This window comes from Anastrepha ludens, chromosome 2, assembly GCF_028408465.1.
Source record: "Anastrepha ludens isolate Willacy chromosome 2, idAnaLude1.1, whole genome shotgun sequence".
Taxonomy (NCBI): domain Eukaryota; kingdom Metazoa; phylum Arthropoda; class Insecta; order Diptera; family Tephritidae; genus Anastrepha; species Anastrepha ludens.
Window position 1 is genome coordinate 73,858,423 of NC_071498.1, and position 27,131 is coordinate 73,885,553.

Genomic DNA, 27,131 nt, shown 5'->3' on the forward strand with positions numbered 1-27,131 from the left:
GTTTAAAAATTTATTGGATCACTTCGCCGAAATACGTTTGATAAACTGCCTTACAGATATCACATTTCAGTTGAGTGCGAAACGTCGTGTCGTCCATTTCTACTCGGTTTATCAAAAAATTTCGGATACACTGTGACATTGGCTAGTGGTGGATCAGTGATCACGTCGTTTGTTGCTTGCCTGTGCAAAATTCTGAAACATTCCATGCAAATGCAAAGCGTTTGTCAGTAGTTGTTTGGTTATCCGTGAATTTTTAGATGTTCTGCTTGCCTAAATTGGTGTCTCGTGATTTGTATTAATGTGGCTGAATTTGCTACCTCACTGATATTATTTTCATTTTTATGTATGTGTGTAGGTATATGGCGGTTTTTGAGAAATTGCCGGAAATGTTTAATGTAGAAAAATTAGCTCATTGCGAAATTTCAGTAAAGTTTTTGAATACTTAACGCTGCAAATTGCAGATATGGTATTTCACGTAAATATTAAGGAGCCGAATCTTATCAATTATAAATACTTTTGAAGTAAGACGTCGCGAAAAAAATATTTTCTTTGCGATCTAGATATGTACTCCGAAAGCATTTAGCTATAAATGATGCCAACTAAACTGTTAATTATAGCTCAGAGAACGATAAGGAAACGATATCTAAAACAATACAAACTTTTTTCCATTGTTAAGAGCTTCTTGTGACTAATATTCCACTGTGAACGAAATGCATATAATAATTGTTTTGGGTTGAATAAAATTAAAATAAAAATTATTTTATGAAATAGTAATTTTTGCTGTACCGAAATTCTGATTCTATCCCCAGATGGAAGAAAATTTTAAACAAAAAATTAATAACTCCACTAAACTCTAAATATCGGTATAAAAATTAATGCCAACCTTGAAACAATAACTAAACAAAAACTAAAACATCAATTTTTGCTATACCAAAATTCTGACAATTATATTCCCAAATAGGAGAAAATATTGTAAGCAAAAAATTTTATTTATTTCCATCAAACTCAACCAAGTATATATTTTAGGAAATCTAGTAATTTACTAATTTTTGTTAATTCAAAAGTCTGAACTATATTCCCAAATGGTGAAAAATATCAAATTTAAAACAAATGAAAAATTGGAAAGACCTTCAGTAGTGCATTATAATAACCTCTAAGTTCCATATAACATATATAAAAATCAAAATTTCGGGAACAAAAAATATGCTATTAATGAAATATTTATATTGCACCTAATCCCGTTTTGTACAAATTGGACGATTGGGATAGGTTAGGTTATGTTGAACTAACAAACCAATAAAGTGCTATGCGAAAGCAGAACTTTTATGGCTTGTTATTTTCACACCCTTACACGAGCCAGCGGTTTCTATAGTTGCCCCAAAAAGTCATTTCCTGTCTTACTTAAAAACGAATAAATACTTTATTTCTATTTTTAGTCCTTAATACCCGACATCGTACTGGCATAATAAGAATGCGGTATTGGAAAAATAACTCCACTCATTCTCTGACGTCTCCACAAGAATGTATATTAAGTTAACCATTCATTAAACATCGAAGAGTAATCATTCTAAAGAATTTTATTAATATAAGGCAATGTAGCACTTCAAAAGCAGACGAAGGTTTATCAGCTTTCATTTTTTTGCCAAATTTGAGCTACTAAGGATCAATCTGAGAAAAGATAATAGGCCGAAGATCAGTTTGATTGCTGAGAATATGGGATTTTGTTAGAGAATAATCCTACCTCTTTGAGCAATATTCTCATCAAGCTAGAGTAGATAATGATATGTTGCTCAGATCGAGAGCGACCCATTGCCTATGAAACTAAATTTTCATCCGGTGCGCCATACGCCGGCGGGCAGCGTAGATGCTGTTCACAAACAAGTATTCGTGAATTAGTATCAAACATTAAACTAGGAAAAACACAATTTTATGGTTTGAAATATATTTTATTATTCAGTATAGTCTCCCTGCAAATCTCTGAAGTGAGAATCTGGAAGCGCTCCAAAATACGCTTCCCCAACTGTTACGACTTCAGAATTTGACGAAAACCCCTTCCCTTTAAGTCTGGAAACAGATGGAAGTCGCTAGAGCCCAAAGCTGAGGAATACGGTACAGCAACAATACGAACTTTATTTAATTCATGTGCATTATCCTGATGAAAAGGGATTTTTTTCTTTTGCAAACCGGGTATTATTTCACGAATTTTTTCCTTCAGCTGGTCTTAAAGGTTACAATAATATTCAGAATTTATTGTTTTACCAGTTTGAAAGTAGTCCACAAACAAAATCCCTTTCGTATCCCAAAAAACCGATCTTAACACCTTCCTGCCGATATCTGGACACGAATTCAACTAGAAGCCGAAGAACAAGATTCACACTATTCTTCAGCCTCTTGTTTTGATTTAGGATCATGGTGATATACCTAAGTCTTATTCATAGTGTTGAATCGACGCACTAAATCCACTTCATCCTTCCGAAAATGCTCTAAATGTTGCTTAGAAAATCTCATTCGAATGTATTTTTCATCCATTGTCTTTCCATTTGTCCATTGTTATTGACTTCAGTCAAAATGTTGCTTACAGTGCCAATGATATGCCTAGGGATTGTAAATACTAAATATTTTTCAATCACTCGACTATTTTCCAATGCGATACCCTGTGTTTTTTCTGCAATTTCTGGTGTTGTGGCAGTTTTTGAAAATAAAAATTCAATCCCTGCACCATATTTGCTTTCTTTTATTGTAGAAATTACTGTGACACGTTGATACTATAATGCAAAGATTGAATGGATAGACTCAAATGAAACTTCACATACGATTATTATATTATAAAGCGTGAACCAACCCAACATAACAAAAACTGTAGGCTAGTAGTAACGCCCGCTATTATTGAACTCAAAACTTGTTGAACAACCTAGTAAGAATGCTGTAGTATTGACTGCTGAAAGAAGTGCTATTTGGCTAGGAAATGGCGGCAACTTATATAATACAATTGTCCCATATAAATATATACTATGCATTTGTATATGTAATAACCTTAATTGTTCTTATTATAATGCGGTATTTCTATTGGCAAAATACTTCAAATATATTTTCATTGATTTTAAGGACAAATTAATAAATATATGGGGCGGAAATGTAGATAAAAAGATTTTGATACGTAAATACATACAAGTTTGAAAGCAAAATAATATTAAACACAATAAAACAAGTAATTTGGATTAGCAATGCCTTATTTTATATAACAAATAGGCTAATTCAGTTTACAAATATATAATATTTTGGCTGACAACGTGAAGTTGAAGAGGAAGAGTGCGTTGATATTGAGATTTTTTTAGATTTTTGTTGAAGTGAGCTGCCTTAATTTTCTTACCTAAACTATTTTAGTGCCCTTAAATTCTTAATTCTTTTCGAAATAATAAATAACTAGTGTTAGTTAAATTAATTTACCACCTCGAATTATATGTATATTTAATTTGCTTCACAAATTACTTACTTATCACTGTCACAAATAACAGAAACACCTATAAAAAGAGGGCAACACGTGCATTTGTGGCAAAATTTTCTGCCAAACTTTATGTCCCTTAATAAAATCAAGTATTTTATTGCTCACAACTCGTAAATTTCATTACTTGTGCAGGTTTGAATTCAGCAGTGACACTTCAAATGTAAACCAAAATCAAATACACGAAAGTTTCCCTTACAATAAATTTAATTACCTTTATTTGCTTTATTATGTAGTACGAGTATGGTGGGCTGAAATTAATTTATTGTTTTAGTTGCATTAAAAAGCAAAAACAAAGCAAAATGTTTGAAAAAGGCAGAAAAACTATCGACTGAAGTTCATTGCTAGTCAGAAACATGATTCAATTATACAAGGTTAAGTAAAGTTTGACAACTGATTTCGGATGCTACTTAATCCATTGATGCAATTTGGAAGCAAGGGAGAAAAGGGCATAAGTTTATCCCCTTTCTGAAAATGTAGTAAAAAATTGAAAAAGGTCGTTGTAAGCCATAGAATTTTGTGTTATTTTATAAGTGGTACTTAATTATTTAAATTTTTAACTCAACTATTCCCATGGATTTGTGTCATATATATATGTATTTTGACCATGCATCGGATTGGAATCTATATGTGCCACTTGTAAACCTACACTCAAGTAAATAAAACAACTTGAGAATAGTGGAAACTCTTAACGACGAAAAACCACTTTTATTTCGTCACGTCCGCTAATCATACATTTGATTTTTTAACGAGATTACCTGCAAAGTTACAAGTATAAAATCTGTGTTAAAAAAAGATAAATTTATATATACGCAGAAACACAAGTAGGCGCCCAAAGCATTGCATACTTTACTTACAATTATCTTATCGAATGCTCATTGTTCTCTTCTTTTGTTTATTGCACCGGTTAAGATGCTTTATTCGAAAGTGCATCCGGCATTTAAAAAAAAATCGTTTAACATCATCGCGTAAACTCACGTTTTCCCTTAATGTGAACAATTTTTGTAAAAATGATACCCCACCGTAAAGCTCCCTGCCGTTGAACTGGTTAAACGCAGATTCCAACATTTTAATTTTGTCCAAGAACTCGGTGCTTGGTTTAACTAATCCGTCTTTAGATAAAGTGTCAACCCAAGTAAATGTAGGCTCATTGCATGAACAATCGGTCAACTTTAATTTGCGTATTATGTAACCGGCAATATATTCAAGGGCATCTTCGTGTAAGCTATCAAAGTCAGCGTCCTCATTTAATGAATCGTTGGCGAAGAGAGAGTCGTCTGAAACTATATCATCTTCTGTTAGCAAACTTTGTAAAGTTTCTAAAGAAGTATCATTGAGACGGAGCCAGTTAGTTTCGTCGGCCTCAACATTGCCACGATCAACTAATATTGAAGTCTTTCGTGCTGTTAATAGAAATCGTTAAGTTATTCAGAAATGAGTAATATATGCATTCATTCACCTAATAAATATCTTCGTAATCTATATTTCAATTCCATAGGACTAGGATTGTCATACAACCCGCCTTTGGCACGCATCGCCCCGAAAAAATGCTCCAGTACATCCTGATTTAATCGATAAGTCAGAATGTACTGAAAGCTGTACTTTTCCTGAACATAACGATATAAGTCCCTGAGGGACTTGTTGCTTAGTTGTATGCAGAATGCAAGGATATAGCCTGTGCCATATCGTCCCAAGCCCAATGAATTGTTTTGGTCGGGTCTTCTAACCTTTTAATTTGCCCCTCAGAAAGTATTTGACTGACGTTTGATTTGAATTCATCCAATTTCACTAGTCGTTCCTTAAGATGGGCCAATTCTTTTTCCAGTTGAGACACACGAGAATCGGTAAATGATCTAAATCAAAATTCGTTTAAATAAAACTACACTTTTCAAATAAAAAAGAATTTACTCTGTTTGCGTAGAAGCGTCAACTAAATGAGGGGCTGTCTCAGGTTCATTCCAACAATGCAAAATTTCGATAGGCATCGGAAGAGCATCACTATACAATTTAGCCCTTTTCCGATCTGGTCCGATCTCGAAATCCTTTGCCGAAAAGTTATACATGCAACCTTTTTCGCCTGGCTTCAACGAAGTGCTGCATGATTTTACCCAATTTTTTCTTTTCACTTCGTCTTTGGGCACATGAAGAAACTTAACTTTCTCTTTTGTCCACGTTTTGTGGAACAAAACACAGCTTGGTTTTGGCATATTTCGTCTGTTAAAAGATTCAATCCAAAAATTAATAGTAAAGAAAACACAGGCATTTTTGATAAAATCTTCTCCGAAAATTGTTAAGAAAAATGTAGTGTTTTGAGTGTTTTCCTTTATTGTACTTTAAATATAAACAAAGTATTCTAAAAATCTCAATTTTATTAATTTACTTAAAATGTTATTTCACGAAAAATCTTAAGCTATTAAAAATAAAGAAATTTTTTTTTCCGTTTATTTTCTTATTCTTTGGCATTTTTTTCTTATAATTTGCTTAAATGATTACTAAATATATTAAGCCGATAAAGCAATTTTTTTTTTTGAAATGTCAAAGTGCTAAACACTTTGTAGATCAGAAATTTTAATAGCAACCCTCGTAAGTTTCTGTTGTCAAAAGATGCTAAGTGTCAGTGTTATTTTTTGTCACAGAAATCATGCTTACGTGGATAAATGCCTGTTATTTAACACCGGGTTCTTTTTTTTTGATGAAACGCAAAGTATTGGTGGCAGCAACGCCTGTGGCTATGGCTATGGCTAAATGTGGCTATGTGGCAGCTACATATTTATCAATGTAATTTTTACAATAATTTTCACAGAACTTTCAATAGAATTGAAAGATGCGAAAGTTTAAGCAAAATGGAATAGGCAAAACAGTATTGCCTGCTAACTTTTTCAGCAAAAGTTTTAATTTCAACGCTTTTGAGTACTGTTTCTTTAGAATTTGCTCTGAAATAAAAAGTAGCTTTTCCAAGAGGACAACACGGATTTATTAAGTAGCTTCAAGATGGCTAACACAGGGTGAAAATTAGGCTACTTACATCACCTTTAATTATTGCTTCATGAGTCAGAAACTTTACAAAATTTCAAACTTAATAGGTGAAAAAAAATTCTGAACACATTTTTAATTGTATAAGAAAATATTTTTGATAGCAAACCCAAAGCAATTAAGTTTATTTGCGGAAAAACACTCGTTGTGTCAGAAATACTCTCGACTATACATGTATTTTGTTATTTGTGAATATATATATCATTTGTTTTAAAACATAAAAGAGTCATTAATTTAAAATTTGCTCATAGTTAGAATAAAAGATCGACAATAAAAGAAAACAATTGTAAAAAATACATTCAGAAAATTAATTTTTGTATGTATCTTTTGAAATTTTTTTAATTTTTTGATTTTTGATTTGATTTCATTTTTTGATATTGAAGAACGGTACTGTAAAGACAATGTCTTAATGGTGTGATAATAATACAATAAATAATTAAAAACAACTAGGCTAAATAAAACAATTAGAAATGTTAGTATCAGTTTGTATGTAGTAAAAAACAATTACAGATAAATTTGGTTTTCTTTTCGAAAGCTCTAAATGATCGGCAATTGTTTCTCGGTTGGTTCGCGCATTCGAGCATTGTTATTGAATATTTACTACTTCACATTCAACAAGATAAAAGTGATTTCGTCTTTCAGTTCTTAATCCCTTACCATTCTGAATTTTAATTTGTCCATTTCAGATTCAAATTGTGAGTTGCGCGACTGATTCCAACTAATAATAATAATGAAATGAAATTCCGAATGGAGTCTTGTGCGTTATTTGAAGCCTACTAATTGCTATGTTAAGTCAAGCGATAACGTTGATCGAATAGCACATGTGGACTTATTAAACGAAAATTATCCATTACCGAATATGAGAATAAAATCCCTTCCTCATATAAGAGATATACTTAAATGAATAGACAAAATTTCAAACGGTGGTCTGATAAAACTCAAATTTCTTGTGAATGTAAAAAAAAAACATTTAAGTAATTTTTAATAAATGTAACGGAAAGGAAATTTCTGACTGCACAAATTTAATAGCTGAATTATTGAAGTTCTGATGCATATTTGGAAGAAAAAATCCAAATATTGTTTTACTACTGTGGGCAAAAAGTAAGGTGAATTTATTTGTCAAACTTCGCGGGATTAAAATTTCGCTCTAGTTATTTTTTTCATGAGTTGGCAGCACTGTTAATAACATCTGGGCCAACTTTTATGTGAATGTCATTATCAGCAATATATTTACGCCTGTGTTTACCAAACGACCAAGAGTGCATTTTTCGATTTTTACAATGTCTGATTTGATTGAGCAGAGAAGTGCCATAAAATTTTGTTTGCGGAATGAAATTTCGGCTGCGGAAACGTTTAGCATGTTGCAGAAGGCATTTGGTGATTCGACCATGTCGCAGAAAAATGGAATATCAGAAGGATCTGTGAAAACCATTTAGAAACACCATTTGGGCCTACGAAAAGTCAAATCTCGTTTGGTACCGAAAACTCTCAATTTCTTGGAAAAAATTCGTCGCGTTGATGTGTGTGAAACAATGCTTTCAGACTATCAGGACAAGCTCAAATGCATCATTACGGGAGATGAGACTTGGATTTATGCTTACGACCCTGAAACAACCGACCAATCAAGCGAATATCGTGCTAAAGGCGAGGCCAGACCGAAAAGAGCACGTCAAAGTCGTTCAAAAATAAAGGTCATGATGACAGTTTTTTTCGATTTTCGTGGTGTGGTGCACTATGAATTCCTTCCACCTGGCCAAACTGTTAATAAGGAATATTATTTGAGCGTTATGCGTCGTTTACGTGAAGCAATTCGTCTAAAAAGACCAGAATTATGGGCCAACAACTCTTGGTTTTTGCATCACGATAATGCACCGTCTCACACTGCTCTCGTTCTTCGTGACCATTTCGCCAAAAATTCCACGCATATCGTTCCGCAACCACCGTATTCGCCTGATTTGGCTCCGTGTGACTTCTGATTGAGGAGATAAAAGCTGAATCGAAGGAGGTGCTGATGGCTATACCGGAAATGGACTATTTGGAATGTTTCGGGGATTAGAAAAATCGTTGGCATAAGTGTATTTCATCGAGAGGGGATTATTTCGAAGGGGATGAAATTGATTTCCAAGAATAAATAAAGATTTTTCTTTTTACAACCAAATTCACCTTACTTTTTGCCCACAGAGTATAAGTGAATTTAGAATAAAGTATTTGAAAAACAAATTAAATGCTCAAGAACATTGTGCGAATAAAATCAAGAAAATTTCCAAAATGTGTTTCACTTTATTTTGAGTGAATTTTTCTTTAAGAAATTTGCATTTCCACATATACATTCAAACATGAAGCTGATTTTAAATGATCTTAAATATTTTCATATTTACCGATATTTTCATTTCTGTTTATTCAGTCTACATGGTATATGATTATTAGTATACAGTTTTACTTGAAACTAATATATACGAGTACATATGTAAAGAACAACAAATTTAACTTTAGCAAAGGGATAATTTATTGTTTAAACCTTTTGAATGATAGTCAAGCATGAGAGAGTCTGGGTTGCCACTTTTACCTTGTTGAATGTGCCTAGCTGTGGAATTAGCTCAATCAGCTGGGAAACAGTTTTGAAATATTTCGCTCGGAGTAATTTGCGTAGTGCACTTATGATATATAAAGTGTACTGTGTAGCATTTCATAGCTTAAAAAAAATTGTGTGCAAAAAATCTTTCTTCAAAATATATTTAACACGCTTAGTGAATAGTTTTCTTAAATTTAAAACTAAATAAATCAACAAAAACGTGATGCATACATTTTAGAATTAAGCATTTGAACCAAATATTTAAAGAAAATGCGTTACGCAAAAAGTTCATACAAAATAAAAAATGCTAAAACTGCAGAAAACTATAAAACTGTTGAGAAAACTATAAAAATTCAACTTGTAGAGCTACAATGGCTTAAAATCAATAATGGAAAAAAGGAGCACTCAAATGCGTACGTTCAACTAGCAGGCTCACTTTATATTATTACACAATGGTTAACTGTACATTTTATCTGACAAGGCTTATTTTGTAAATGTTAATCTCTACAAAACAATCTTAAAAAATTTAAAATTAATTACAATTAAATCGGTTAGTTACAAAAAACTAAAAACAAATAGAATATTTCAACAAAGAACCAAACAACTAGCAACTTTATTAAAAAACAAAAGGACGAAATAATATAGAAACTTTTTTAAAATACGAAAAATAGTCCTCGACCATGGTTCACTTAACCAGTCGCCATCAACATGCACGTGATGCTGAATCTCGTGATCGCGAAAGTCAACGGGAATCGCGCTATGATGAAGAGTTCGGTGAAGAGAATGTGGAAGCGGTCGATTCCGAGTGGGCTGACTTCGAAAAGTTTTTACGACAATTTCGCCAACGGCGCAACAGTACCACCTCCATGGAGGAGGAACTCCGACGTGTGCCGAAGCAACCAAAAATCAAATCGCAAGCCTTCTATCCTTGTCCACCGCCCGCGGACCATGGCCAAGATTCTGATTCATCGGACGATGATGATCCCTTCGGTTACATTGATACTCTAGTAAGCAAATGACATTAAGTAATACATTTTTAATATTTTAAAGCATGCCTTATGTCTTTCACAATTTTTTAGACAAATATTTAACTTTGACTTTCATATACATATTTAGAGGTTAAATATTTCTAAAGATTTGTAATTAATTACAAATAAATAAAAAAATCTATGGGTCATTCTATATAGAAATTTTTATTATGAAAACACAAAAAAATCAATGAAATTGTAAATACATATTTTGGTTTTGTTAGCTTGCAAATTGTATAGCAGTTTATAAATAATTCGGATAATGTTGCTGTTTTTTATGAAAACCATCCATCGGCCCATCTTCATACCACATTTTTCTCTTTCAATTTACCAGCAGCTAGTTTATCACCTCATACCAGTATTTCGATACATCCCTAAAAAAAAGTAATCCGAACGAAACAGATAACTTGACTTAAGTGACTAATATGGGCCGCATCATGCATTACGCCACTATAACCGAATGGGCTGGCGCATGACCTTTCGGTTATGCCCGGTTCTGAGACCCCGGGTATGAAACACCAAAAAATATAAAACACCAAAAGAGAAAAACTTCTCATAACAAAACCGTCTGCCGTGCGGCAGAATAACAAAGGATGTAAGCTCCAATAATATATAATATATGTTATATATTGTATATATATATTATACAATATATATATTCATGTATATATTATGCATTATAAAGGGTGATTTTTTAGCTATTATCTTTTTAAACAGTTGGTTTAAACAGCTGACGCACGCTTCGTGTTTTGTTTCACTGTCAAACATCTTCAGTTTGGACTATAATTTAACCATGAATCGTCTTACAAACGAACAACGCTTGCATTTTATGGTCAGTTTAATCGACCCACTTAAGCGGCTGTTTGAGCTATTGTGACTAAATTTAGAACCAAATTTACATTATTGGACATCAAACCACCAACACGCTTACGTAGAGTGCGAACTGAAGAAAATATCGCAGCTGTATCGGCCAGTGTTAATGATGACTATAAATTATCGATTCGTCGCCGTTCGCAGCAATTGCGCCTCTGTTACTTAACAACGTGGAAAATTTTGCGAAAGGATTTAGGTGTGAAGCCTTTAAAAATACAGCTGATGCAAGAATTGAACCCGAACGACCTACCGCAACGCAGAATTTTTGGTGAATGGGCTCTTGAAAAGTTGGTCGAATATTCACTTTTTTATCGAATCACTTTTATCGTGTTCAGCGACGAAGCTCATTCTTGGATCAATGGGTACGTAAATAAGCAGAATTGTCGATTTTGGAGTGAAGATCAGCCAGAAGAATTGCAAGAGCTACCAATGTATCCAGAAAAGGTCACAGTACTTCTTCAAAGATGCTGCGAATCGTAACGTAACTGTGAATGTTGAGCGCTACCGTGAAATGATATCCAACTTTTGTTTGCCCAAAATACAAGAGCTTGACTTGCATGACATTTGGTTTCAGCAAGACGGTGCCACATGCCACACAGTACGAGTAACAATGGACTTGTTGAGAGGCGAGTTCGGTGATCATTTTATTTCACGTTCGGGACCTGTCAATTGGCCACCCAGATCGTGCGATATAACGCCTTTAGATTATTTTTTGTGAGCCTATGTTAAAACTCATGCCTATTCAGACAAGCCTGCTTCAATTAACGCATTGGAAGACAACATTAAAGCATTTATATGTGAGATACCGGCCGAAACATTTGCATGAAATAATCTTCAAACATTTAATTATATCGATTTAAATAAAAATTTCATGCATTTTTCTAAATTTTACTTGTGTTTTTTGAAAAACTTTCCTATAGCTCTTAAAAAATCACCCTATAGTTCCATAAGCCATAAACCATAGAACCAATCTCTAAGCAAATTAGCTAGTGGCCAGCATCAAACCTGTAATTGGCTGTCAACGTAATTGAACGAATCAGTTGATTTGCTGACCTAATAAGAGGTATGACAGCGGTTTCTTTACAATAGACATCGGCAAAAATTGTATTTTTTTGCCATTTAATAAAAAAAAATACCAACGCTGGTACTTCGTTGTCGTCTGCACCCAGACTGATTGGAAGCAAGGATAATAGATTACCAGCATGGTGAAACGATTTTTATGGTGTGAACAATATCAGACCGTTAGCCGGCTCTCAACGAATTTGCAAACGTAGCGGATGAGCAAACGTAGCAGAAGTTATGCTGCGCACACTCACTGACGTAAACGCAGCCCCCTGTCAGCTGTTACGATCAAACTAATGTGAGCCCCATGCAGAAAGGTGGAGTGATGACGGTTTGAAAGAAAGCATCCCCTTATAAATGCCATCAGATGAGATGTGCAGATTGCCAGAATATAGAATTGAGGATATTTCGGATGAAAAGTCAGGGGATACCTTATCAACTGAAACATAATTAGACATAAAAAAGTCTACAAATAAGTTAACTACTTCAGCAGGTGTACTTGCAAATTTATTATCGAAAAATGACTTCGGATTAGCTTTGATGTTCCGCTCAGTATTAAGTATATAGTTTTTGAAAAGCAGATCATCTAAGAACTCAAAATTCTTTTGAAAATGCTTGTATTTTGCAAAACATAACTAATTACTTGTTGCTTTAAATTTCTTAGGGTATTTATTTTTAAGATTTTTAAATTTCTTGATTTGCTTATTATGCCAAGGTGACTTATAACAGCGCTTATTTTTTAAAGGAATATGATTAATGCAAAATTCATGCATTATTGATTTAAAATTAGAAAAACAACTGTGAATGCTCAACTCGGATAATAATTCATCCCATTTAAATTCTAAAAGGGAATTATTTAAGTTGACATAATCACAGGATGCTTACACGAAAGCATCACAAAAATGTAGGTTAATATCTAAAGGGACATGATGAATACCAGCATAAATATCCGATGCTGGAAGAAACACATTTTGATATATATATAATAATTAATATTATCACTTAACAAGATTAGATCTAGTATTTTATTTAACTTATTAAAACTTTCGTTAATTTGAGTAAGATTTATGCTTAGGAGACTATCTACAAAGTAAGATTCTAAATTCGTAGTGACGTTGCTAGGTGACCTGCTTTTGCGGAATTTTTACACCTCATTATGTTGCATAAATTAAAATCACCTAACACGCAAAGCTGATCATCATTTAAATTATCTATGACTAGAGCAGTGATATTGTCCACATGTGCCTTATATAACTCCAAATGACTATTAGGCGGGATATACGAGGCGATCAAATATAAACAACCATATGATTTAGAGCCCTTGATGCAGATGCAAAGTTGATCAAGCAACGACTCGTCATTTTTGAACGTAATTGAAAACGCACGATTCCTTCTTTTGACGGCAAATAAAACGTCACCTCCTCTTAAGCAACCAGTATTAGCAGCATCACGGTCTTTATGAAAAATGTCGTACAGATTTGAGTCAAAGAATTCGTAATCGTTAAAGTTCGAGGTCAACCACGTCTCAACAATAACAATAATGTCATAAGCTTCTTCAGTACAAAACTGATGCACTATATACGATTTAGTCCTTAAACCCGAAATGTTGTGATAGTTACCTTTAACCCATTACACTGTGTTACAAAAACAGCTTTTTTCTGTCCTATGAACCAAATATACTCTTTCGGAAAGGGGAGAAAAAATAAAAATACACGTGTATCGGCGATTTTCATGTACACGTCAGCATTTTTTTTTTATGTATAAAATATAGAGCTCGTAGTCCGCCTGTGTGAAAAACTTTGGATCAATTTTTAACCTTTTTTCCGCGATCCCATCGCGCTGAATTTCTGCAGGCAGACTCGTGGAAAGGTTTTTATTACGTAAAATTAAAAAAAAAAATTTATCAATTCTCAGATTTTCTTGAATTTTTTTTTCCTAAAAAAAAAAAATGTTTCTAAATTTTCGGCATAACTTGAAAGGACTCCAAATTTTTAAACAACTTATTAACCTTTAATTTATTGATTCATACAACACACTCTGTGCCGTTTGTGTACTTGTTACAGTTCCGGAAGTTCCGATCATCTGACAGTTGCGCTACTAGTAGACGTATACTTTGACAATTGTTTTAAGTTCTGTTGCGCGAAAACGTCTTTCTGTATATTTCATCTTACGAAAAATGCAGTGCCCGACTCGAAATAACTTTTGTTACGTTTGTGGCTTATTCGCACCAAGTAAAAATTTTAAAACTAGTACGAAAACAGTGGTTAATTCGTTTCAGAAAATATTCAAGACTGCTTATGTTCCTTACTTGTGGTATACTCCGGAAGTCATGTGCGACTATTGCTATAGAAATTTATGCAAGTTTACTGATGGAAGGTCAACAATAAAGTACTCTGTACCAACAATTTGGCTACCACGTACGGAGCACTGCAGTGAACTCTGCTACTTTTGCGTAACTTTTACTCAAACTAAAGGGTACTAATACTTTCGCCGCACCAAAATTCGCTACGCTAATGTAGAATCGGTTATTCCAGCGGTTCTGTACTCACCAGAAGAACGTATAGCGGCTTCAATGGAGATTTTTGATGATGTTCCCGAATTAAGGGATGGAGAACCAACAGTAGCACCAACAATACTATCAACATTTCTTGCATCGAATGCGAGATGTGGGGAACCAGAAGTATCGGAATTTGTACCAACACCCAGTGAACTTGGGACTGCAGTGCCGTATTTAGTAACGCAAGCCGACTTCAATGACCTTGTGCGAGAAGGAAATTTGTCAAAGAGAACAGCCGAACTCTTTGCATCACGCTTTAAGCAGTGGAATATAGTGGCAGCTGATTTTAAAATAACAGCCGCTCGTGATCGACGTAGCAGTATTCCATATGACGAATTTTTTAAATTGCACGAAGATCGGGGAAAAAACCTGGCTTATTGTTGTGATATTGATTCGATGTTTCAAAAAATTGGTTACCCTCATATTTCAGAGGAGTGGCGACTTTTCATCGATGCATCGGTCAACAGCCTTAAAGTAGTGCTGCTTCATATCGGTAACAAACATCCAGCTGTCCCGATCGCACATACCTCCAACCTCAAAGAAACATACGAAGGCATGGAATTAATATTACCGCTGATAAACTACCAAGAGCATAATTGGAAAATATGCAGCGATCTAAAAGTGGTCGGATTACTCATGGGTGTTAAGCGTGTTTAAGCGTGTTCCAACCCACCAGTGCTTTTTGTGTACATGGGAAGGTCGCAAAAGAGATCAGCATTACACTGAATTTAAGTGGAAGCCGCGAACATGCTACAAAGTAGGCGTAGAAAGTATAGAAAATCGACCATTAGTGCAGCCTTCTCAAATCATTTTGCCATCACTACACATTAAGCTCGGTGTCGTATCAAATTTTGTTAAAAAACTGGATCGTGAGGGCGAGGCGATTGCAAGTTTGCGCAATATTTTTCCAAAACTGAGCGGCGCAAAGATTCATGCAGGTATTTTTTTTACGAAGGCTTTTAGTAACTTTATTTTTTTAATGATGTGTATAATTTAAGGTGTTCTCAGTGGTCCGCAGATAAAAAAAATAGTTGCAAGTTATGAATTTTCATCAAAATTGAATGCTATCGAACAACGTGCATGGAAAGGCACAGTTGCCGTTATTAAGCAGTTTCTTGGCAACAAACGAGCTGACAATTATAAAAATATTGTTGCATTTCCTTCACAATCATTTAGATTGTTTCCCTGGTGATTTAGGAGCTTGTAGCGATGAACATAGCGAAAGGTTCCATCAGGGCATTGCGGCTATTGAAAAGCGCTTTAAAGAACAAGACATTACGCATATGCTTGGCGAATACTGTTGGTCTATTTGTCGCGATAGTGACACAAATGCTTACAAACGCAAAAATAAAAGGCCTAAGTTTCTTTAAAAGCATTAAAATTTTTAATGTAACAATTTTTAATTTTAATATAATAAAATTAATAAAAAAATTCGGAGTTTTATATCTCTTTTGTAATGCGGAGTGAAATATCTTTCTTTTGATACCCACATCGGCATATCTCATGCAATTTTTTTTTTAATTTCGAACAGGTGGCAACCCTGTGAAACATTGTCAGTGGCAACACCTAGGTGAAAAGTCTAGAAATGTGATACACTATCTGTGTGCCCAATTTCATTCAAATCCGTTAAGCTAATCCTGAGATCGTGTGTCTAAACAGATATGCATACAAGAATTGCTCGTTTAAAGTTATAAAATACAAAAAAAAAAATTGTGACGTGTACATGAAAATCGCCGATACATGTGTATTTTTATTTTTTATCCCCTTTCCTAAAAAGTATGTTTGGTTCATAGGACAGAATGTGTGTAACGCGGTGTTATTAATCATAGTAACTGGGTCATAGTACTAGGGTCATTTAAGGTAAATTGGGCGCGATTGAATCGTTTTGATTCCTGGAAGTTGGCTTCAATTTACTAGTACCGCCTAAGTCTGCTTCTTCCTTTTGAACGGAAACAGAAAAACGTCCGAATAAAAACTAATTAAAATGGATGCCGGCAAAGAAAACAGGTTTGTAGACATATGTACATAGTTCTAATAAAATGTTTGCTAGCTATTATTAACTATGCATTCATAACAGAAAAAAAGCGCGTATCCATAAACGTGTGCCCTCTTATTACTTAGTATAAAATGTAATATAGAATTTCCCATGCGCATAGCTGCCACAACGCAATTAAATTAGCTGTTCCTTCTCCTTGTATTTTCTCCATATCGTTAATAATTAAACAAACCAAAAACACCGAAGTATTACAGCAAAATAATTTCTATGAAGAAAAACCTTTCAGAGTATTGACAGCTGATTGTCAATTTTGCAGGTAATCTGCCATATGAGAACGAGTAGATTAATTTTGTGGATTTATTGGCAATTAATGCATATGTGAACGTGCTTTAAGCATTAGAAATTTTTAATGTATTTGTGTTTGTACTCATAACTGGCGCGGCGAACGCAGAGCTCAACCCGTTGCTTAAGCAAGTGTTACCTGAGGCAGCAGCAATATAAGTAGGAGAGTCACCACTCTCAGTTGTAGCTACGAATACGGTGGAAGCCGGCGAATTTGGGGACGGAAGAATTGAAAATGTTGAATTGTTGTTGTTATTGCTAACATCACGAGTATTGGCAGGAGAAGTTTTTGCGAAACAACATTTATGCCATCATCGGTATTTGTATCAGATGGAGTTTTGCTAATGCTCATGCTGACGTCATTACGTAAAGTATTAATTTGTGCAATGAGCACATTGATCGACGACAATAATTTTTCAATGCAAAGCTTTCTCTGCAATGAGTGTAGCTTAGCTTGAAGCAATTCAGTCTTCCTTAAAAGATTTTGTTTATCCTTGACGAGTTCATTGACCTTGGCAATAATAAATATTGTAAATTATGCTCTCTATGAGAACAACCTCAGTAAATAATTGCTGCATTGTTATTTGTTGTTTAGTATCATTTAATTGGATTGTTTTACTACTAACTTTCACATTCTGATGAGGAAAGAAGATTTTTCCATTTAGCAGGCATTCGCATTATTGTTGTACATAGAAAAAATTCCAAAATTAGGGGCATCTGATTTGTTAGTCGTAGCGACACTATCATCGATAGGAGGCGGCGATCCATTAGAGCCTTGGCGTTCAGCAGCACAAATTTTGCAATAAAATGGCTGCTCGGGGAGCTGCACAATGATTCGGCGTCAGCTGGTAAAATATTTACGCAGGCAATATGAAATAAAATATTGTATTTTACACATTGAATTTCTTGGTGAGAACGCTCCACCTTTTGACATAGGGAATATCTTAATTAGTAAATGATAAAGAGTCGCTATCTCACATCTGCATTTACAAAAGTAAAGAAAATAAACAGGTTAAACACGACAATCAAAATAAAAACTTGCGATCAAAAATAAAAATACGTCCGCACGGAAAAACGTTTGTTTACTTCTGCGTGCATATAAATTCTGGTGTTATTGATTCTTCAATAAATATATCCAACGTTCATATTGACAGACAGGCACGTAAACGAGCGCCGCAAGTGGCGCGTTGAAAACCTTTCAACTTATCCGGCTAACACATTTGAGAATATTACTGTTAAAAGAAGCACTCACATACTGGTACAAATGTCTTTGGTATGCACACACATTTTCCCCTTTCATTTAACACGCACAGCTTTCTCGTAAAATTTTCATCTTTAGCACAACCATTCATATCCGCCTCATATCTGTCGACTTGTCTATGCATATATATTTCCATCTCTGTTGCCATCTGTTCATTGGTTCATCTGTCCATCGCATCTTCATAGCGCCCGATTCTGAAACTAATTTTGAATAGGTTTCTGTTTCTCTTTCAGCAGACTTCGTTGCGCTTCGTACACACTTCTCTCATGTGCTTCTCTTTTGGGTTCTTTTATTCTTGCATTGTTGTTTGTTAAAAACAAGCGAAAAAACTAGATTGACCATTCATGAAATGTTATTTATAATCGGATTATCGTCAAAGTTGCTTGTTTGTTTGCAAAATACTTATTCGTATGTTCTCGCTCATCTATTTTGAATACTATTTAGAATACTAAGAGGCGAATGGGTACTCGAAATATTAGAAATAGGTCTTGTAATATGCGCAAATATTGAAGGTTAAGGGCAAAAGATGGGCGCACTTGAAAAGCGCTATGGCATGGTCAAAGATGGGTGACCAGCTGTCTGTGCACATAACAAACCATTTATTTGTAATAATTGGAAATGTGAGTAAATATAATATATATATAATTGGCGCGTACACCATTGTTTGGGTTTTTGGCCGAGCTCCTCCTCCTATTTGTGGTGTGCGTCTTGATGTTGTTGCACAAATGGAGATACCTACAGTTTCAAGCCGACTCCGAACGGCAGATATTTTTATGAGAAGCTTTTTCATGGCAGAAATACACTCGGAGGTTTGCCATTGCCTGCCGAGGGGCAACCGCTATTAGAAAAATGTTTTTCTTAATTTTGGTGCTTCACCGAGATTCGAACCAACGTTCTCTCTGTGAATTCCGAATGGTAATCACGCACCAACCCATTCGGCTACGGCGACCGCCAAGTAAATATAATAATCTATAATAATATAACGTTAAGACGCACACCACAAACCGGAGGAGAAGCACCCAATCATACGACAAAGGGTGTACGGTTCTGATTGTACACCATTTTACAGGGTGTTCGTTCAATGGATTTTTTTTAATTTGACCGATTTCAATCGGATTCACCGAATCAATCGGATTCACGTCCGGTGAATTTGAGAGCCATTGCGTGGGCCTTATGAAGTTCGGAACAAAGCAACCTCCAGAACACTTTCCCTATAATATTTAACATTTATCTCGACGTCAGGCTCGATGAAAACGTTTGAAGAGCGCCCATCGATGACTCAAATTCTCATATGAACGGTCGGTTAAATAAACCCTATCGTTTTTGAAGTTTATGAATTGCTCAATTTGAAAAAATTTTTTTGCTCAAGTCGCTTCTTTACATTTTGAACCATTTCACGTGACGTTGCAGTCTTTTGATGACCACCTCCATAACGTTTCGCGATGCTACCAGTGTCATTGTAACGAGTAATGGTACGATAAACAAAAACTTTTTTTACTTGAAAGAAACGAGTTTTATATTTTACGTATATTATTATTATATGTTTGCTATCTCCTGGATATGGTAAATGCTTTTCATTATTGTTGGGATATAGGACTGCGACTTCTGGTCCTTTGTGTTGGACGTGCTGGACCATCAGAACCCAGAATACCCAGATATGAAACTCTACTTTGGGATGAACATGAACCAGCATTTTCATAGTTTGTTAAAAATATTCCAGAACGTTCGCCGTAGGAGAAACTTCCATTTTCCTCCTCATTATTGCCCTGAATAGTCCTAAATCTTCAAAACATTTTACCTGTTTGCTATGTACACATGTTCTTATTTTATTAGCTGGTCACTTCAAAGCAACGTCAAGAAACGCAATTCTGCTACAAGCAATTTTCAATAATCCCATGCATGTGAAAAAGCTTTTTCCCGTTTAGTTTTCAAAAAGTATTCGCGAATGTTAGTGCGCGTACGTTAGGGATAAACTATTAAAAATTTACTTTTTCAAAGCTAACGTTCGATAATTTTATGTTTTTAGATATTAAGTATGACAATGTACAGTAATTAGATATGGTTAACTAGAAAAAAAAGAAGCAGGTTGGAAGATAAAGTTAGCACTGTCATCAGTGAAGTGAATGCAAAGGTTGGCAGAAAGAAGAAGAAAAAATCTATAATGCAAGAAAAGAAAGAAAATTCATATTTTCCAATAGACGACGAAAGTTTAGTGAAAATGTTTAAGAAAAAGGCTTAAGTTAGAGCTGGAAACTACAATTGTGGAAAGTTAAATTGAGGCCATCAAGCCAGAAAAAAGTTATATAAATTTCAGAAAGAAATTCATATTTTCGAATGAGTATAGTGAAAATTATAGCTAAAGGCTTAAGTAAAAGTTGAAAATTTAAGTTGCGAAAAATTAAGCCTTCAAGCCAAAATAGAAAAAAATATATGTAGTTGAGTGAAATAGTCAAAAAATAAATACGCGAGGTTTTGTGAGAAGCAAGACAATCGAACAAATAAAATAATTGAAAATTAATAATCTGCTAAATTCTATCATTCAAAAATTAGGTATTACAAAAAGTGCTTTGATTTTTCATACAATAAATATTTTAACCCGGAGAATCGTGCCACAGCTGAAAACCCTCTTCTATGCTGACAGTCTTCCCAAAGCTACAATAAGGAAGAAAGCAAGCGACTAAAGATTCGATAGCATGCAAAGTCATTGGGGCTACGAATTTACGACGAGCAAGAGCAGCAAAGCATGATATGGCCCGAGTCAGCAGGGACCGTCGGGCAGACAAAGTAGACGAGCCATAGCAGCTGCAGGCAGCTACATTGACAATGTCTGCAGCGGCTCAAGGACTGAGCAACGGTGGAGCTCGTCAAAATATCATTGGTAACCACCATTTGCGCATTCAACATTGAATCATATCGTCAGCGTTGTTTCGAAAATAATTAAATAAAAACAATATATGATATATTTTAAAGTATGAAAAATGTGATAATTATTTACCGCAAAGGAAAACTCGCAATATTCAAACATAAGGGAGAAAGGAAAAGTGTAAAACAAGCAACATATATGTAGAACAAAATGTGAGCAAATTCTGCCTAAACAAGTTATTGGCAATTGCAAGGCGGAGAGAACATCATAAAAAAAAAATGCAATAATAAATACTTATGTTCTCATACATGAGAACACATGAGACATTTACATAAGTTTTGCCTTCTTCGTATCCAATAATTCATCGCCCATTGCTGTCGTCAAGAGGTTGCTTCTTTGTAATCTTTTAGGTATGTGCGCCTAATATTTAGCACCCTCGCCAAGCACTACTTTTCAATTTTCGTTATTCTAAGTTACTAACTCTTCGAATTGTGTGGTTCTTATTTGAATCTGCTTACTTCCCCAGTTCACTTATTACCATTTGTTGATATTGCTGTGTGCGGTATCGTTGTGCTTGACCACTTGGCAGCGCACGCGCCTCCCTCACCACATGTTCGATTCGGATGTCGACGATGAATATATCCGCGAGTATGCCTTTGAGCCGGAGTTGCTGATCAATCGCGATGATTATCGCAAGCGTGAAGAACAAAAGGAGGAGCAACGAGAGGCGATTAAGAGACGCTCATCGTTGCGCCGGAAGTCTCAGCGTAAAGCTAGCGCGGATAGTTACGAAAGCGGTGGACAGCAGAAGAATCAGATTGATGTTGAAATCGAGGCGTTCTATTATGTAAGTGTGTGTGTGCGAAAAGTAGGAAAGGCTTGACGAAAAATTTTATCTTTGTTTAAGTATATTTCATATTACTTAGTACAAAACGACCGAACTTCGGTTTTTGAAGCCGAACCGAACGTTTTCAAGGGTACAGGTCATAAAGAACGATTTTTTTTTTAATTAAAAGCATATCATCAATCACATTAATTTAAGCTCTTTACGTGTACTGTAAGGTCTGTTTTATGGGGATTATTTTTATGCGATTTTAAAGTTGTGCGGTTTGTATTTCATCCAAAATCTCTTGAACAAACATACAAATAGGCTTGTTTGTGAAGCCTGCATATAGACATTCTCCAAAAATCGTCGGACGTTAAAAGCTTACCTCAGTTTTCTTTCATTCATCCATTAATCCATCGCCTTTACCGCAGATATGTATCTATTGCGGAGACATTCCCTTCTGATGGTGAAGGTGATTTGTAACAACTTCGCAAACGGTGCAAACCACTATCAGCCCACATCGGCATATCTCATGCAATTTTTTTTTTAATTTCGAACAGGTGGCAACCCTGTGAAACATTGTCAGTGGCAACACTTAGGTGAAAAGTCTAGAAATGTGATACACTATCTGTGTGCCCAATTTCATTCAAATCCATTAAGCTCATCCTGAGATCGTGTGGCTATACAGATATGCATACAAGAATTGCTCGTTTAAAGTTATGAAATACAAAAAAAAAATTGTGACGTGTACATGAAAATCGCCGATACATGTGTATTTTTATTTTCTATCCCCTTTCCAAAAAAGTATGGCTGTGTTCCTAAATGCAACATGACTTGCAGCATAAGCATCAGTGGCAACACTGCAAGTTTGACATTCGATACTTCTTATACAATTTTTGACAATTTGCAAATACGTTTGTTTGCATTTTTGAACGAGTATGATACTAAAATGGAAATTTTGCTGAATCTAACACTAGACGAAATTTGTGAGCAAAGAAATGATAGATTTTCTTTAAATTTAAGAAAAAGAAGGCTATTGAAGTCAAAGAGAAAAATGTTTAGGTACAAATGTTTGTCTTTAAAAAGAAAAATACCTAAAAACGAATCGTTTATTAAAACAATAAAGTCGTTTCCCGAGTCGTTTCTATTCCCATTTCAGAATGAATTGGGCCACTTTTAAAGTAAGGTTTTATAAGTTTTATGAAAATTAATAATTTATAGTTTGACTTTAATTAGGCTTTGGAAAAGGCTTTGACTCCACACTGGGTAACTGCAAGGCTTGGCCGTGATGGTCATTCGTTAGAGAACTGTCTGTACATGACATTATGGAAGCTATGCAATAGCAGGGTGACGTTCCGACAGCTTTCGGATCGCTTCAACATTGCAAAAGGAACATCACACCGTGTATTTAACAAAACAATCCAAGCCATTTGTAATCTTAAAAGCGAAATAGAATGGTCATCTGTTGACCGTCAGCAAGAGGTCATGACAAATTTTGAAAATAGCAGAGAAAGCCTCTTTCCTTTTGTTATAGGATGTTTAGATGGAACGCATTTTAACATACCTACCCCTAGTGTAGATGCGATTAGTTATTATGATCGCAAAGGAAACCACTCGGTATCCATGCAGGTTTGATTTACATGCTTCCACCTCATTGTTTTTATCACTTTAATTTATTATCTTCCAGGCTATATGCAACAGCCAATATCGTTCCCTAGATGTGTTTATTGGATAGCCCAATATTTCAAGCAATAACATCTGGCGAGTTACAGCTGGCACCAAGTGCTGTTATATTGGGGGACTCTGCGTACCCCATATCGCAATTTCTAATGATACCTCACAGAGACAATGGGCATCTCAGTAGGGAACAGAAGACTTTCAATGCCCGTTTAAGCTCAACGCGAGTATTTATAGAACAAGCTTTTGGGATTTTTAAGAAAAAGTTTAAAATTTTAAATTATATTGAAGCTTCGAGCATTAAAGCCACATCTAATGTGATATTCGCTTGCGCTATCTTGCACAATTTTATCATAAATAGGGGAGGTTATTTTGAACATATTAACGATACAATAACACATGCCGATATGGAAACCAACAATGAAATCGGAGGAATTCAAGATGCCCCTATTCGCCGTGTTGATTCAGATGATATCAATGGAATTGATAGAAGAAACTATTTTACCACTCTGTTTTCATCATAAAAAATTTACTTTAGCTCACCTTCATTTATTTGAATAATTTTTTGATTACTTTTTCTGATGAACTTCATTTTAATTTTTATTGTTTTCATTTAAAAGAAAAACATTTATTTAACTTAACCTAGTTTCAATAAAAAAAAAAATATGGCGAGCTTCTTACACATATAAAAAATAAAAATGTACATTTCATTTCTCTACCACAGGCCAACTACTTATCTATTTATATTAACACTATTTTTTTAAATAATCTGCCAACACCGATTTCATGTCTAGTAGAGCTTTTATTCTTTCTTTTTCTAGCGACAGCTTTTCCCTCTCCAAAGCCATGACCTCCTTATGTCGAGCTTCTTCTTTAACCGCGTCTGCTTCCAAAAACTTGAAAATGTCTTTGTTAGACGTCGCTCGAGGACGAGTGGCTCTCTGACTACTAGTCGGTGGAGAATCTGGTGGCTGCTGCTGTTGTTGTGGCTCGTTATTCGAAGTCGTTCGAGTACTGGCGGCCGTTTCAGTGGTAGTCGGTGGAGAATTTGGCGACTCATTACTTATTTCCCTTGTAGATGTGGACGACCTTGACATTACCAAATTCAAAGAGGCTTGAAAATTTGCTGTTGGAGGAGTCATTGAGTGCCTTGTACCATAAACTTCGTCGAAGTCCTCAAAATACCTCCAGGATGTAGCTTCTCTACCGGAAGAATTATTTCTTTTCTTAATGCGCTTGTACGTTACCAAGAGATTTAAGAATTTTCTCTGCGCTGTGGTGCTGCCCAGTCTTATATTGGGATTTACATTTTTAACTTCGGTCTCAACTTTCTTCCACAATACATTTTTTTTCCTTCTACCCGACTTAAACTCGTCCTCCATATTTAACCGTACTCTCAGCAATAACTGTGTCTCCGCATTACTGAGATTTTCACTAAAAATTTAAAAATAATAATTTATACAATTATTATTAACATAATTTAACTAAATTTCAATACAAAAATTAAAATAAAACAATTTTGCACTTACTTTTCATCAGACATCGTAGTTAAATGCAGTAAATGCAGTAAACAATTTTTTGATAGAAATAATGAGTGACAACTGATAGAATTGTTGTCTTTTTGAACGCTTGATTATTGCAGTGCTGCCATATTGGCATTTCTGAACGTTCTGTTTGTTATGCAATTGTAGTTTGCGCGTCATGTTGCATTTACGAACACAGCCTATATTTGGTTCATAGGACAGAATGTGTATAACGCGGTGTAATGATTACAAAATTTAGAACTATATTACTTTTAAATAAAACAAAATGAATTAAGTTTGAATACAAGTTTGTTTTAAGTTCTTATATGAATTTATTTCGGTTTTAGTTAATTTTAACTCGTTATTTTCGTTTTATGCGATTTTAGAAAATTACGGAACGTATCCCTACTTTTTCAAGGCCAGTACTACCCACACCGGTGGAGGAGCAGATAGACACTTTTTTAGCAATTTCTTGGCAGTAGATGTTCATTAGATAAGTGCCTAATTTTAGTATTTGTCCCGCTTATGTGTCAGTGCTGGGCTCGATGCCTGCAGATGTTTGGTGATTTGATCTTCCTGCAGAATCTACAAGTTCCATTAGAGCATATTCCCAGGTTAATAAGGTGATAATTTAATCTGAAATACCCTGTTGGAGTTTCTGTCATGATTCTCAAACTATCTTACTTAATTCAATGCAATTATTTAACCCTTAGCGGTCCGAAAGCATTTCAAGCTTATTTCCCTCCAAGTAGAAGCTAGTTTTTGTGTGACAACAAACTGTGAACTAAACATTTTAAATCTAATATAGAAAATAAAATATTTATATTTTAATATGAATATAAATATTTAGGTTAATTCCAATATAATTTACATCTATACATATTCTTTTAAGGGATGGTACATTGAGAAACACTTCGTCTTGGATATGTATATTATGCCTGGTTTGCGGGAGCAACTTCCACAATAAAATGTTTTTTTTCGCCTTTCCCCCTGAAACTTTTCTCATTACTATTAACTAAATAACAATAAGAGTGATAAAAAAAAATAAAATGAGTATAATGCTTTAAAACACGCGACATTGGATCTAGTAAGTTAAACTACCTTGTCGCTTAAATGGGGATGTATCTGTCCGTGTGCCATGTTAGCATGTTTCGGTTTGCCTGGTAGGATTTAGATAACTCTTGAGTTTTTTATTGCGAAGTTCGGTTTTGAAGTCTTTGATAAAACTGAACTTCAGCCCTCCTAGCTTGGGGTTGACTATGAATGTAAAGAGGTGTGAGTTCTAGAAGAACTTCAATACCTCTAACCTCCTGATATGTATACACACGCTGCTCTTTGTAACCTGTGTTTATTACTGATTGCTTCGCCGTACTATTCTTCCAGAACACTATTTTCTTTCTTCTTCTTCTTAATTGGCGCTATAACCGCTTACGCGATTTTGGCCGAGTTTAACAAAGCGCGCCAGTCGTTTCTTTCTCGTGCTAACCGGTGCCAGTTGGACACACCAAGTGAAGCCAAGTCCTTCTCCACCTGATCTTTCCAACGCAGAGGAGGCCGCCCTCTTCCTCTGTTACCACCAGCTGGTACCGCATCAAATACTTTCAAAGCCGGAGCGTTTGTATCCATTCGGACGACATGACCCAGCCAACGTAGCCGCAGGATCTTTATTCGCTGCGCTATGTCTATGTCGTCGTAAAGCTCATACAGCTCATCGTTCCATCGTCTGCGATATTCGCCGTTGCCAACGTGCAAGGGTCCAAAAATCTTACGCAGAATCTTTCTCTCGAACACTCCAAGCGTCGCTTCATCGGATGTTGTCATCGTCCACGCTTCTGCGCCATACGTTAGGACGGGCATGATGAGAGTCTTGTAGAGTGTTAGTTTTGTTCGTCGAGAGAGGACTTTACTGCTCAGTTGCCTACTTAGTCCAAAGTAGCACTTGTTGGCAAGAGATTCTACGTAGATCTTCATTTATGAGTTTATATTTCCTTCTGAATATTACAATGGTCGTTTTTG

General features: G+C 35.1%; 1 protein-coding gene across 8 annotated transcripts in view; it reads left to right on the forward strand.

The window, feature by feature from the left end:
• LOC128871847 (chloride channel protein 2) overlaps positions 1-27,131 on the forward strand; it is a 158,969-nt gene that overhangs the window by 64,403 nt on the left and 67,435 nt on the right. For 2 of the 8 annotated variants that reach the window (XM_054113954.1, XM_054113955.1), the window contains exons 1-2: positions 19,987-21,499; positions 21,616-21,936. The exons of 1 other annotated variant lie outside the window; for it this stretch is intronic. In XM_054113954.1, the coding sequence (XP_053969929.1) occupies positions 21,700-21,936 (237 nt within the window). In that variant the 5' untranslated portion in view covers positions 19,987-21,499; positions 21,616-21,699. Of the gene's footprint in view, positions 1-9,711; positions 10,115-19,945; positions 21,500-21,615; positions 21,937-27,131 lie in introns of those variants that run through there. 5 more of the 8 variants (XM_054113952.1, XM_054113953.1, XM_054113951.1 and 2 more) reach the window with 5 other exon arrangements.